Raw genomic sequence first — 13,892 nt, 5'->3', positions numbered from 1 at the left:
GTTCAGTCGTGTCTGACTGTTAGCGACCCCCTGGACTGCAGCCCACCAGGCTCCTCCATCCATGGGATTTTCCAGGCAGAAGTACTGGAGTGGGGTGCCATTGCCTTCTCCGTTTTAGCACAGAGACTTGGCTAAAAGCCCTGTATTGCTATTTCTTCTTTCTCCATGTGATTCTGGTATTTTGTGGAACACTGACAGCTTCCTTTTGGGGACCACGTGTTGGATTAAAGCCACAAGTCCATTACTCAATATGTGATTCTATATCCTGATTATGAAAAATTGTATGCATGACAGAGCCCTCATTTGTGAAAATGTATGTGTGTGTGTGTGCACGCACATGTGAGAAAGAAAGAGAGAGCCTGAGAGTATTCACACATATGGTCAAATAGAAGAAGTCAAGACACAAAATAATGGATGTTTTCTCTAATCCAGGGGATCTCTATGGTTTCTGTATTCTTATAAAAACAATTTTCCTTGCCCATACTTTCTGGGCTTCCCGGGTGGTGCTAGTGTTAAAGAATCAGCCTGCCAACACAGGAGATGCAAGAGACTGAAGTTTGATCCCTGGGTCGGGAAGATCCCCTGGAGGAGGAAATGGCAGCTCACTCCAAAATTCTTGCTGGGAGAATCCCATGGACAGAGGAGCCTGATGGGCTACAATCCATGGGGTTGCAAAGAGTTGGACGTATCTGAGCACATACTTTCTGGAATAAACATATTTTAAGAGGAAGGAATACAGGGGGAAAAACTTAAGTGTAAGTTACTTGCTGGCACAAAAGGCCAAAGAACAAACATGAATGAGAGTTTAGAGCTGGGAAGCAAGGTCCCAGTTCTGTTTGATTTTGCAGGTAGTGGTCAAGGAAATGTGGGGTGGATCCTAGAAGGGGTGAGAGTGTGGAAGCCACTCATGCCTGTCCCTGCTTTGTCCCCATAGGTCAAAGCTGCTTCAGCCATGTCTGTAAGGAAGGATGAAATTCACCAGCAGTCATCAGCCCCACTGGAACGGAGCCCCCAGCAGAAGTTATGTCCACCAGGTAGATTCTAGGACTGGTCTCCAACCCTTGTCTTCATGTCTGTGTATTTATTTCTGGCTGTGCTGAGGCTGTGTTGCTGCATGGGCTCTCTCTAGTTGTGGAGAGCGGGGCCTGCTCTCCAGTTGCGGTACTTGAGCTTCTCCCTGGGGGGCTTCTCCTGTTGCAGAGCACAGGCTCTCGGGTGCATGGGCTGCAGTAGTTGCAGCCTGTGTGCTCAGTAGTTGTGGCTCCCGAGCTGTAGAGTGCAGGGTCAGTATTTGTGACACGTGGGCTTAGCTGCTCTGCAGCCTGTGGGATCTTCCCAGACCAGGGATCGAACCCATGTATTCTGCATAGGCAGGCAGAGTCTTTACCACTGAGCCACCAGGGAAGTCCTGGCCTTTCTTTTTACTGTTTAATGTGCCAGCTATGAATGTGACTTGGATGTGTGGCTTGTAATATATTTCTGTTGGCAGTACTGGTCTAGGGTATGTGTTAGATGAAGAATCAAAAGGTGAAAGCCCGGTTGAGGAGAGTTCCCCTTGTGGATTCCACAGATGGCCAAAAGAGGCCTCCCCAGCCACACTGGCAGCCTCAGGGAATCCTGCGGGGATTTACTCACCAGCTTTTCCCTTCCTTCCCAGGATTTTACATGGAAGAAGCCATTGGAGGTTGTGCCCCATGCACCGATGGGATAGACTACACCAGTCATTCAAACACCCTCCCTTCTTGCTTACTTTGCACGACTTGCAAATCAGGTACAGAACCTGTGTTCCCCCATGCCTGCAGTTAGGGTGCTGGGTGATGAGATGGGATTAAATGGGACGAGGAGTCAGAGATCTGATTTCCAGCCCAGCTAGGTTTTCATCTTGTCTTAGGTCAGTAAAATAATGAAAACAGAAGTTATTTGCATAACGCATGCCAACTGGTAAGGAAGTCTTTCAGAACACAGCTGGAAAGAGGAGAATAACGTGTCCCTTGATGGAGGGAGCTGGATGGTAACAGTGCAGAAGGCCTGGGGGAGTGGGGCAGGGCTGGGTTTGAGCTGTGTCATGTGTCTGATCCTGGGCCAGGCTCCTGCGGGCGCCATGCCCTCTGCTCTGGGGTCTCAGCCTCTCTCAGCCTTCATGACCTGAGGTCCCTCTGCCTCTCCAGCAGGGCATCACCCATTGAGACATCATCCAAGGGTTCCTCTCCATCCACAGCGTCTCAGATTACACCTCACCCCAGCCCACTTCTTTCTGGGCTCTCTCATTTCTCTTCCCAACCCTGATGCAATCCGTAATGATGCACAGTCCCTTTTATGCCTCTATTGGTGACGCCTGAACAGTGGCTGTTCTATGGATGGTCTATGTGTGTTGCCACAGAAAATGACCACAAAATTACTTAAAAAAAGATTAATTCATTTATTTTTGGCTGTTCTGGGTCTTTGTTGTGGAACAAGGGCTTTCTCTAGTTGTGGTGAGGGGGGCTACTCCTTGTTGCTTTTCATCGTGGTGCACAGGCCCTAGAGCACAGGATCAGTAGTTGTGGCACACGGGCTTAGCTGCCCCGCAACATGTGGGATCTTCCCAGACCAGGGATGGAACCTGCGTCCCCTGCGTTGACAGGCGGATTCTTAACCACTGGACCACCCAGCAAGCCCTCCGAATTACTTCTTGAACCGAGTGGATGGAGATCTGGGTTGTGAAGAAGGGTTGAGAGACATATGAGGGAAACACACTCTCAAAACCTTATCTTTGGTCTCTAGGAGAAGAAGAAAAAAATCGCTGCACCCCGACCAAGGACTCTGAGTGTCAGTGCAAACCTGGCACTTTCCGTGGAGAAGATGCACCTGAATTCTGTCAAAAATGCAGCACCGGGTGAGACACAGGAGCCTAGGGGGGCTTCCAACCCACAGGAGACCCCAGTTTCCTTGTACCCACTTCTGTCTCCTGCTTCTGTGAAGCCCCTCCCACCTCCCAGAGCTCGTTGTGCCTGTGGGGTCTCCTGAGCCTGCAGCAGTGCTCCCTACCACCACTGTTTGTCCTGCACGGCTTTCCCGGTGGCCCCTTCCCACGTCTCCTCGGGAGCGGCCTAGAAAGACCGAAGTGCTGACAGCAGACAGAAGTCATGAGGAGGCCATGTGTGTACTCCTTCAAGGTTCCTATAAAACCGGAGCCAACTTGACAGGCCTCACACCCAGCCCCTTGCTCCCCAGTAGCACCTGAATCTTTCCTCTTTGGGGACTCAGGGGCCAATAGTAATTCACTATCCTCTGATGCTCCAGTGTTGGCTGAGATTGGTAGGAAGAGTCAACAGGTGGATGAGAGGGCCTCATATTCAACTTTGACTGGAGGATGAGTCAAACTTGTGCCCACACCCTTCTGACCCTTGAGCTGGACAAGGCACCCCCCTGCCTCACAGAGCTTCCCGTGCAGCCCAGGGAGGCCAGGCGGGCCTTGCAGAGGAAGCCCAGCTCCTGAAGGACAGCTCTGAACACTCAGTAGGAGCCCGGGAGCCGTAGTACACAATCCTGGATTGTTCTCCCGCCCAGTGAGAGGGAGTGAGGGGACCCTCCCCTGCAGACAGCAAGAGCCTGTCTCCCCTCCACTGTCTTGTCAGGGGACCCAGGACGGGAGGCTGCCCCCTCTTTCTCCTCATCCAGCCAGCTGTCCCTGATGAGTCCCCCTGTGTCTGTACCCAGGTGCCCTGATGGGAAGGTCATGGTCATGAACTGTACCCTCTGGAGCAATATCAAGTGTGTGGACCAAGAATCAGGTACCCTGGCCCATGGGGAGGCCCCAGTTCCTGGAGAGCTAGCAACCATGAGCCAGAGACTACCCATGACTCCCTCTCCCTCCTCAGGCCCTTCAAGCCTGATGATTGGAATTGTAACTGGAATTGTAATCACCGTTTTCCTAATCGGATGTATGGTATGGTGCTGCTTGAAAGGTAAGGTTCTAGAAGGGAAGGAGATGGTGCTGGCTCCCTCCTCCATCTCCCCAATCCTCCTGTTCCTCCTGGCTTGTCTCTGATCTGTTCCCCAAGAAACCCCTCCTCCTCCCACCTCACCTGGTCCTATAAAACTGATCACATCGGGCCCCCAGCTCAGCTGACGGTCCCCTCTTCCCCCTGGCCGAGTCTGGTGGGAGGAGGCAGGAGAAGAGGGTGGTTCAGTAGCACTGCACAGAGATTTTACATGGGTTTCATTTTACTTCATTTCTCCCTTCTCTTCTCCTCCCTGAGGGTTCTCCAGATTCAGAATGTCCCGCTTGCGTCACAGGCCCGGGGCTTTGTTCAGTGTCTGAGCCCCCAACCTGCACCCTGTCCCTAGGAAGGGAGGTGCGGCAAGAGCGCCCTCCCCACCACTCAGTGGATGTCTCTTCTCTTCTAGGTCTCTTTAATGAGTGCTGGCACAAGGTGATCGGTTTCTCCAGCATCTGGCGGCATCAGACCCTCAGTAACTACTTCCGTCCCGCAACAAAGCCCAGGGTGGACACAGTCCCCGGTTTGTCCTATACTGTTGTCCCTGACTCTCTCAACTGGCCTGGGGGCTCTAGGCTGAATGTAGGAGGGAGACTGGCCTGCTGAGAGCTGTCCTAAGGCTGGTTGGCAGCGCTGGCCCTGTCCTTACTGTCTGAGACACCCTCACTCTGTAGCCTGGGGCGTGGGGGGTGTCAGGCAGGGGTGCTCAGTTCCCCTTAGCATCACACCAGAGTCTGGGTGCCATCAGCAGAGCCCAGATGTGCTGAGTCTATGCCCACTTGGGGGGCACAGCACAGGTGTAGGTGGGAAGGCAGAACCCACTGTCCCCCCAGAAGCTGTAGGGGTTTGTGGGTTTGTGACTCCTGGGTCAGTGCCTTGCTTTTTCGAGGCCCTTTTCTGGCACTTATGTCCCCCAGGAAGGTCTGGTGCTCTGGACCATGCACACAACAGGCTGACCAATGGAGATTGACTTTCCATTCTGATCCCTTGGCAGAAAAAGAAGCTGCAGAAGACAACGCCCAGTCCTGAGATGCAGCAAGCAGACTGTCTGTTGGTGAGTATGGGGCTCTGGCCTTTCTGCTTGCTTGGGACTATGGTAGAGACAGGGAGAGGCAATGGGTCAGGTCTCCTCTTCTCTGGGGAGGTGGTGATTGAGGGAGAGCGGGGCATGGAGGGAAGGGAGCCCACCCCCTGCTCTGGTCCACTGGCAGCTCTGATGCTACTTCTCATCTGTCTTGTCACCACATCCCTCGTCTAGAACAGGGCAGGCGAAGGGTAATCACTCCTCCCATCACTGACCCAGTGATGGAGTCAGAGCTACATAATATTTTTCTGTGTGACTGTTACATACTTTTAAGCCATTCCTCATCATAGTGGGAATTTTACATTTAATTCAAAAGTATTGTTAAGTTGAATCTACTTGAAGTAAAATTTCTTTGTCAACATATAGAAGTATTTTCACTATGTATATGTGTGTATATATATATATATATATATGACGTGGGCATGGCAACCCACCCCAGTATTCTTGCCTGGAGAATCCCCGTGGACAGAGGAGCCCAGCAGGCTACAGTCCATGGGGTCGCAGAGTCAGACATGACTGAGTGATTAAACATGTGTATATTATATATGTATACATACACACACACACACACACACACACACACACAGACGTTTACAGTTTGGGGTCATATCATTTCAATAGTTTTGAGGTTTTTGAGTATTACCTTAATTTATAAATTAGTCTAGGAGGAATTGAGATCTTTTAGCTATTCTATATTTTTCTTATGAAAAGAGTTAGCATTTTAAGTTAAGAGTTTTATAATACCTCAACTCCATGTGTGTTTTTCTTTGGTAAATTGCTCATTTCTTGTTGAGGCTGTATCTATGTATTACAGTGTTCTATAACCTTATGAGTTTATCCAACTCATAATTCATTATAGAATTTATTGTCATAATTTTTAACATTCATCCATCCACACATTCACATTTAAGTATTATTGTTGAACCATTAGAGTTTTATAAGAATACAATCGTATATAAAATAATGACTCTTTTGTCCGCTCCCTTCAAAGATCCTGCATTGGTTTTGATTTGCTTACGGCTGCATCTGCCAGAATTTCAGAACAAGGTTTACTAGGCTCAGTTCTGTAACCTAGGACCCCTGGTTAAGACCAAGGCTGCTCTCCATTGTGTTTTACAGAAACCAGCAGCACCTGAAGGATCTCAGAGGAGAAGATGGCTGCTGGTTCCAACAGACGCCACTGAAAGTGAGTGTTTTTCTCCTGGGCAGGGGATCAGGAGTGGAGGGAGGAGGGACAGTGTCCTAATTTCTATCTCCATAGTGGTTAGAGCAACTCAGAGAGGGGATGGCTTGCCCCTGAACCATCAGGACTCTAATTCCCTCCCTGCCCCCTCCTCTTTTTGCCACCCTGCACCCCTCTGACCTCTAACAGTGGCCCCTAACACCTCCCTGTCCTTCCCTCCTCCACCATCCTCTCTCCTCCCTGGTTGCTCAGGGCCAGGTTGACCCACTCTGAGACATCCGAGAGGTTGTGCTGTCCAGCAGGGCACCCCCTGGCCCAGGGAGGCTGTGGAGCGCCTGTCCATGCATGCTAAGTGTCTTTTATCATGTCCGAGTCTTTGCAACCCCATGGACTGTAGCCTGTCAGGCTCCTTAGTCCATGGGATTCTCCAGGCAAGAATACTGGAGTGGGTTACCATGCCCTCCTCCAGGGATCATTCCAACTCAGGGATCGAACCCACATCTTACATCTCCTGCATTAGCAAGCAGGTTCTTTACCACTGGCGCCACCTGGGAAGCCCCGTGGAGCACCTGAACTGTGGCTAAATCTTATAAGCTGTAGTATATAACTCGATACTGTAGTTCAAGGAGTTGGCAGATAAAAGACTGTAATTTGTCTCGTTAACAGGTTTTTTTTTTTTTTTGTATATTGATTACATGTTGAAGGGCTTCCCTGGTGGCTCAGATGGTAAAGAATTCGCCTATAATGCAAGAGAACAGGGTTCAGTCCCTGGGTCAGGAAGGTCCCCTGGAGAAGGGAATGGCAACCCACTCCAGTATTCTTGCCTGGAGAATCTTATGGACAGGAGCCTGACAGGCTACAGTCCATGAAGTCACAAAGAATCAGACACACAACTGAGCAACTAACACTACATATTGCAGTGAAAAAAATTCTGAACTTACTTTTAATTGGAGGATAATTGCTTCACAATGTTGTGCTTGTTTCTGCTGTACAGCAACATGAACCAGCCATAGGTGCACATATATCCCCTCCCTCTTGAGCCTCCTTCCAACGCCCCCATCCCACCTCCCTTAGGTTATCACAGAGCTCTCTGTGTTATCACGCCACTTCCCATTAGCTATCTATATTACATATTGAAAGGGAATTTTTTAGAATACTTTGAGTTAGTACCATATTTCATGAAAACTAGTATTGTTATTTTTCATGTTTTCAGTGTAACTGTTAGAGAATATAAACTTGTGTTGGGTGCCCTCCTTATGTACTGTGGATGGTGGTGTGCACAGCATTTCACACACACAGCATTGAATCTGCAGCACAGTCCATGAGGCGGGTGGTGTTTGCTCCATTTTAAGGTTAAATTCTTGCTCGGAGTCTGTCCCCATCCAGCTCTACCGCAGTGTCAGGCGGTGAGGCCGAGCGGGCTCTGAGGCCAGAGACCTTCCTCCCTCCAGGCCTTTGCTTTGTCCCCAGTGCAGAGGTGGCAGCCAGGGGGCCTCACCCTCCTGAGAAAGGCAGGTGCCCTCCTCTGAGGTCTGTTGCCCCTCGCTGTCCCACCCTCTGTCTCCTATCACAGATGCCTTCTCCCTCTGTGACAGCAGTCTCCTCTTCCAGATGGGCCCTCATCCCCTGCTTGGGGCAGGACTCTCTGCTGACCTGGACTGCCCCCAACTGTTCTGGGCGCTGGCGAAGTCCAATGCCCAGTGCCTGTGTGGCTTGTTTGCTGCTGGGAAGCAGGTCAGGGGCGCAGAGCAGCAGGCTTACCAGCAGGGGGAGCTCCTCAGGTTCCCATCCTGAAGTCTAGGCCTGAATTGAGGGTCCTTGGCCTTTGTGAAAGCCCGTTCCAACTCTGTCTCTGTGACTTTCCCCCAACCTAGGCCTGAAGGTATTCTTCAGTGACTTTGCGGCTATCTTTTCCTTGTGACTTCTGTGATTCGCTCCTGAGGCAGTTGGGCCTCACATGAAATGAGATCCATGTGACCAGAGAATAGGCCTGGGTCTCTTCGGATGCCTTGTGTGAAATACTGCCAGTCACCAAGAAGGGACAGGGGACCTCAGTCAACACCCCGATGGATGCCTTGGAAATGCTGGGGCAAAGGTTGACAAAAGAGACAGTTCAAGAGTGCCTGCGGAACTCAGGAAAGTATTAACATATTTATGAAGAAAGTGAGACAGGCTCTGCTGTGCCGTGACCATTTGAGGACCTCAATCTTTGAGTTCAGGACACACTCTTAATAGACTTCTAGTTTTTATTTGTATTTGTTTGAAATTTGTCATTCATGTTAGTATGTATGCATTTAATGATGTAACTTATAATGAAGGTGTTAGTCACTGAGTCATGTCCAATTCTTTGCGACCCTATGGACTGTCCCCACCAGGCTCTTCTGTCCATGGGGTTTCTCCAGGCAAGAGTACTGGAGTGGGTTGCCGTTTCCTTCTCCAGGGGATCTTCCCTACCCAGGGATGGAACCTAGGTCTCCTGCACTGCAGGCAGACTCCTTACTGACTGAGCCACCAGGGAGGCCCCATAACTTGTAATATACATCATTAAAGTGCAAACATCTTGTATGTCTTGGTACTTTTATGTTTGTGCATATATTTATATGTGTAGAAAAACATTTTGCAAATATAATTTCTAGGTTTATGTGGGCTACCTGGTTGAGTGCTGGCAATCCAAAGCAATTAGAAATACAAAAGGAGGGCATTCCCTGGCTGTTCAGTGCTTAGGACTCTGCCCTGAGAGCCCTGAGTTCAATCCCTGGTCAGAAAGTAAGATCCCACAAGCCATGAGGCAAAAACAAACAAACAAAAACCTACAAAACAACAACAGCAATAAAGGAGAGCAAGCCCACTGCTGGGGGAATTTGACCACTTTGGGATTGCCTGGCGACTTCTTTAGGGTCCAGGCTTTAAACATGTCAACTTTATAGTTGGGTGAATATTTGTATTTTTCATAGGCAGATGTTAACAAGTGAGCAGAGAAGGAGGGGAAGTGGCACCCCCGTGCTGTGTCTGGTGACCGTGAACTGGGCTGTCATTCCCCGGGCTTCCTCCTGCTCATCTGGGAGGTTAGGGTGGGATGTGGGTTAGATATGAGTGTCACATAGTTTCTGTGTCACGTCTGCTCTTATCAGTGACCTTCATTCCATCTGGGCTCAAGGAAGAGAGGACAGGGATCTGCCATAGTTTCTGGGAGGAAGAATGGACGGGCTCCTGGTTTATGTTCAGTGTTGGCTTGCTCTGCACTAGATGGGCCCCCCTTGATACTGGTGCTCTGAGCCCAGAATTGCCTTTTTGTGTTTGAATTGGCTGATTAAGGATCTCAGCCCCTCTGTAAGCTTTGACCTTCTGCAGAAAAGACACAGAAATGCTGATTCTTAAATACTGTGAGAACTGACCTAAGATGCCTGCTATATTAGGGTTTTGTATTTTTTTTAATTAAAATTTTTTTTTTTTTACTTCTGCTAAACCCTTCTCCATAGTATTCCAGTCACTGCAGGATAATTTAATGGCAGAAGCAATTCTCAGGGAGGTTTTTGGTCTAGTCCATCTCAAGGCTTGTATGTTGTCTTCCCTAAGGTTGATGTGACTGGTGTGGTCAAAACTGGAATTGCCTAAAATGTAGGTACAAATGGATACAGTGTGTGGAGTTCACTTGTGTTTTTAGAAGGGCCGACCCCCGTGGTCTTGGTGCTACATCCCTCTGGCCCTGATGTCCCTCCCTTTCCTGGAAGTCAGGTGTTTCCTGTCTTTGCTGTTCCTTCTGTGCAGGACACTCTGCCTTCATCCCCAGAAGGAGATAGAAATGAATTCTTCAGTGGTTAAGACTCTGCACTCCCAATGCAAGGAGCCCGGGTTCAGTCTCTGGTTGGGAACTGAGATCCCACACACCTCAACTGAGCATGTGCTCCGCAACTGAGCCCTTGTGCTGTAGAGCCTGCACATCACAGGAGAGGAGCCTGTGTGCTGCAGTGAAGAGTCTGCACAGCTAAAATAAATAAGATACAATAAAATTTGAAACTGTCACCTACATATTACAAAAAGCATGTGCATTTGTAAAACAGTTTAAAAGTAAATGGTCAAGTGTCAGGTCACTTGTCCATTTCTCAGAAGACTTCCTTGAGTGCCCATTAGAGTATCAGCCTTGTCAGTATTTGTCATGTATATTCATTTGTACCCATTTATTGTGTGTTTAACTAATGAGAACCTTCAAGAAACGTGAAACTTGACTCCTTTGTTGCTTTCCGATGGGTGCTTAGTCGCTCAGTCGTGTCCGACTCTTTGCGACCCCGTGAACTAAGCCTACCAGACTCCTCTGTCCATGGGATTCTCCAGGCAAGAATACTGGAGTGAGTTGCCATTTCCTACTCCAGGGGATCTTCCTGATCCAGGGATCGAACCCACGTGTCCTGTGTCCCCTGCACTGCAGGCGAGTTCTTTGCCTGTGGAGCCATCCGGGAAGCATTACTGCTTTATGCCAGTGCAAATGTGACCATTTAAAGTTTTACTTGAAGACTGGATGTCTCTTCAGGTTTCACTTCAGTAATGAATTTGTGACCAAATTAAATATGCAATGTCATATACAAATTTTATAATTTTATGTAAATGTGCAATTTTATGATTTTGAACCAAATAAATATTCGGTGTTATATACAAATTTTGCAGTTTTCTATAAACATGCAATTTAAAGAATTTGTGGCCAAATTAAATACGCAATGTTATATAAAAATTTTATAAAATTTTATATAAATAAGCAATTGGATGAATTTGTGACCAAATTACATGGCAGTTACATAAAAATTTTGCAATTTTATATAAATATGCAATTTTATGACTTTGTGACCAAATTAAATATGTGATATTATATACAAATATTAAAATTTTATATATAATTTTATACATTTTGACAAATGTGGAATGTTATAAAAAGTATAAAAACTATCAAAATGTTATGAAATTATATAGTTTTTGATAAATATACAATTTTATAAATTTGTGACCAAATTAAATATGTAATTTTACATAAAAAGAGGCATGTGTGTGTTTTTCCCCCATCCTCTGGTTCTCTGGAGCAGTTCTGAGTGAAGGGTACAGGGGTGTGTTCTTGCTGTGTGACCCACTCCTTCCTTCTCCCCTTTATGCCTCAGGCTCATCTTGCATGGGTGTGTCTTCTGCTCTGACTCAAGATTTCCAGATGCCAGATTCCTGGGGGACTGGAATTCAGCCCCTCCTCTGTCCACCTCCTCCCCGCTCTTCCCCTGGGAGAGAGGCCCCAGCCTGGCCAGGCTCCTGCACAGCCTCCCCCTGTGGTGTCTCTGAGTCCTGTCTGGGCCTGCTGGGCTCCCTGGAGGTGCAGACTGGCTCTGACAGAGCTGTTGGGAAGGGCTAGTGGGGCCCTGCTTGCTGGGGTTCTTCTGTGGCCCCTCACTTGTGAGCCCCCTGCCACTCTGGGGCCACCTTCCCCTTGTGTCCCTGCTGTCCTTTCTGCATCCTCATCACAGTGGGTCTGGTGGCTCAGCCCTGCAACCTCATGGAGACACAACTCCCTTCCCCTGGACCTTAGGATAGGATCCCCCACCCACCTAGATTTCCTGGGGGAGCCCCGTGGTCCCAGCCCTGTCCCCTTTCCCAGAGCACAGGTGCTCGAGCAGAGCTGCACACCCCCTTGACTGCCCCCATTCCTGCCTGTGAATGATTACATATTACATCAGGAGTGGGAAGAAAAATATTTTAGATCACAAATCAGGAGGAAGAGGTGAATTTATAATTACTTGAAAATAAATTCTTGAAAAGCAGTGTTGCCTGTGTGAGACCCCTATATCAGATCACCTAAGTTGTCCTTGAATGGAGAAGACTGACTGGGCCTCCATTTGTTTTTGTGTCTGTTAACACTGTATGAGAAACTCAGGGGTGGGGGGTGGGGGGGTGAGGGTGTTAGGGGCAATATTATATAATCAACAGGCTTGAGCTTCCCTGGTGGCTTACATGATAAAGAGTCTGCCTGCAATGCAGGAGCCACGGGTCCAATCCCAGGGTCTGGAAGATCTCCTGGAGAAGGAAATGGCAACCCACTCCAGTATTCTTGACTGGAGAATCCCATGGACAGAAGAGCCTGGCAAGTCCCAGCCCATGGGGTCACAAGGAGTCGGATATGACTGAGCGACTAACATTTCACATATGGGATGCATCTGAGCAGTTTTACAGGATAGGTAAGAGCACGTATTAGTGCAATCAACCTAAAATTTAGTGTTTTAAAACTACAGCCTTATTCTTGTTGTTCAGTCACTCAGTCATGTCCGACTCTGTGACCCCATAGACTGCAGCATGCCAGACTTCCCTGTCCTTCACCATCTCGAAGAGTTTGTTCTAACTCATGTCCACTGAGTCGGTGATGCCATCCAACCATCTCATCCTGTTGACTACTTCTTTTCATGCCTTCAATCTTTCCCAGCATCAGAGTCTTTTCAAGTGAGTCAGCTCTTCCCATCAGGTGGCCAAAGTATTGGAGCTTCAGCTTCAGCATCAGTCGAATATTCAGGGTTGATTTCCTTCAAGATTGACTGGTTTGATCTCCTTGCTGTTCAAGGGACTCTCCTGAGTCTTCTCCAACACCATGGTTAAACAAGCATCAGTTCTTCGGTGCTCAGCCTTCTTTATGGTCCTGCTTTCACATCCGTACATGACTCCTGGAAATACTAGAATGTTGACCAGACGGATATTTGTCGGCAAAGTGATGTCTCTGTTTTCTAAAACGGTGTCTAGGTTTGTCACAGCCTTTATTACATCACCATTTCTAATGGTTCAGTGTAGATTGGTTCTCTGATACTGAGTCTGACCAGACTGGGGCTGTGGTCCCTTCAAGGCCTGAATGGAAAAGGACGTGCTTCCAAGCTTACACATGAGGTGGGGCTGGATTCAGTTCTTGGGGCAGTTGGCAGGAGGCTGTCCTTTGTCCTTGTGATGTGGGCCTCTCCATTGATTGTTTAGTCGTCACTCAGTCATGTCAGACTCTTTGAAACCCCATGGCCTGTAGCCTACCAGGCTCCTATGTCCGTGGAATTCTCCAGGCAAGAATACTGGAGTGGGTTGCTATTTCTTTCTCCAGGAGATCTTCCCAACCCAGGGATCAAACCCAAGTCTCCTGCATTGGCAGGCAGACTCTTCACGGCTGAGCCACCAGGGAACCCAGTCCTCTCCATATGTGTGTGTGTGTACCTGCTAAGTCGCTTCAGCTGTGTCAGACCCTTTTCGACCCTATACCAGGCTCCCTCTGTCCATGGGATTCTCCAGGCAAGAATACTGGAGTAGGTTGCCATGCCTTCCTCCAGGGGATCTTTCTGATTCAGGGATTGAACTGGCATCTCTTAGGTCTCTAACAATGACAAGCGTGTTTGTTACCCCCAATGCCACCAGGGAAGCCCGGACCTCTCCATAGGGCTGAACAAAACATGGCGGCTTGTTTCATCAGAGCAAGTGAGCAACTCGGCGAAGGAGGGTGGGGTGTGGGAGCTGGGGAGGAGTCACCATCCTTTTACCCTGATCTTGAGACATCCCACTGCTTCTGTTGATCATTTCTCGGTATTTTGTCTGAAATTCTGACAGGTCTGAGATCCTACTTGCGAGTTAGTGAGTTTTATTACCACAGTTA

General features: G+C 48.5%; 1 protein-coding gene across 3 annotated transcripts in view; it reads left to right on the top strand.

Annotated features, from left to right (window-relative positions):
• The window catches only part of LOC104994580 (tumor necrosis factor receptor superfamily member 10A-like), a 39,061-nt gene extending 30,431 nt beyond the window's left edge, over nucleotides 1-8,630 (top strand). For 2 of the 3 annotated variants that reach the window (XM_010848208.1, XM_010848207.1), the window contains exons 2-9: nucleotides 935-1,034; nucleotides 1,658-1,771; nucleotides 2,764-2,875; nucleotides 3,700-3,947; nucleotides 4,390-4,503; nucleotides 4,975-5,034; nucleotides 6,184-6,250; nucleotides 8,122-8,630. In XM_010848208.1, coding sequence (XP_010846510.1) covers nucleotides 935-1,034; nucleotides 1,658-1,771; nucleotides 2,764-2,875; nucleotides 3,700-3,947; nucleotides 4,390-4,503; nucleotides 4,975-5,009 — 723 coding nt within the window. In that variant the 3' untranslated portion in view covers nucleotides 5,010-5,034; nucleotides 6,184-6,250; nucleotides 8,122-8,630. The remainder of the gene's footprint in view (nucleotides 1-934; nucleotides 1,035-1,657; nucleotides 1,772-2,763; nucleotides 2,876-3,699; nucleotides 3,948-4,389; nucleotides 4,504-4,974; nucleotides 5,035-6,183; nucleotides 6,251-8,121) is intronic. The other variant, XM_010848209.1, reaches the window with a different exon arrangement.
• Nucleotides 8,631-13,892: the final 5,262 nt, after the last annotated feature.

Source organism: Bison bison, unplaced genomic scaffold, assembly GCF_000754665.1.
Source record: "Bison bison bison isolate TAMUID 2011002044 unplaced genomic scaffold, Bison_UMD1.0 scf7180017864261, whole genome shotgun sequence".
Lineage (NCBI taxonomy): Eukaryota > Metazoa > Chordata > Mammalia > Artiodactyla > Bovidae > Bison > Bison bison.
This window is presented reverse-complemented; position numbering and strand designations above follow the sequence as displayed.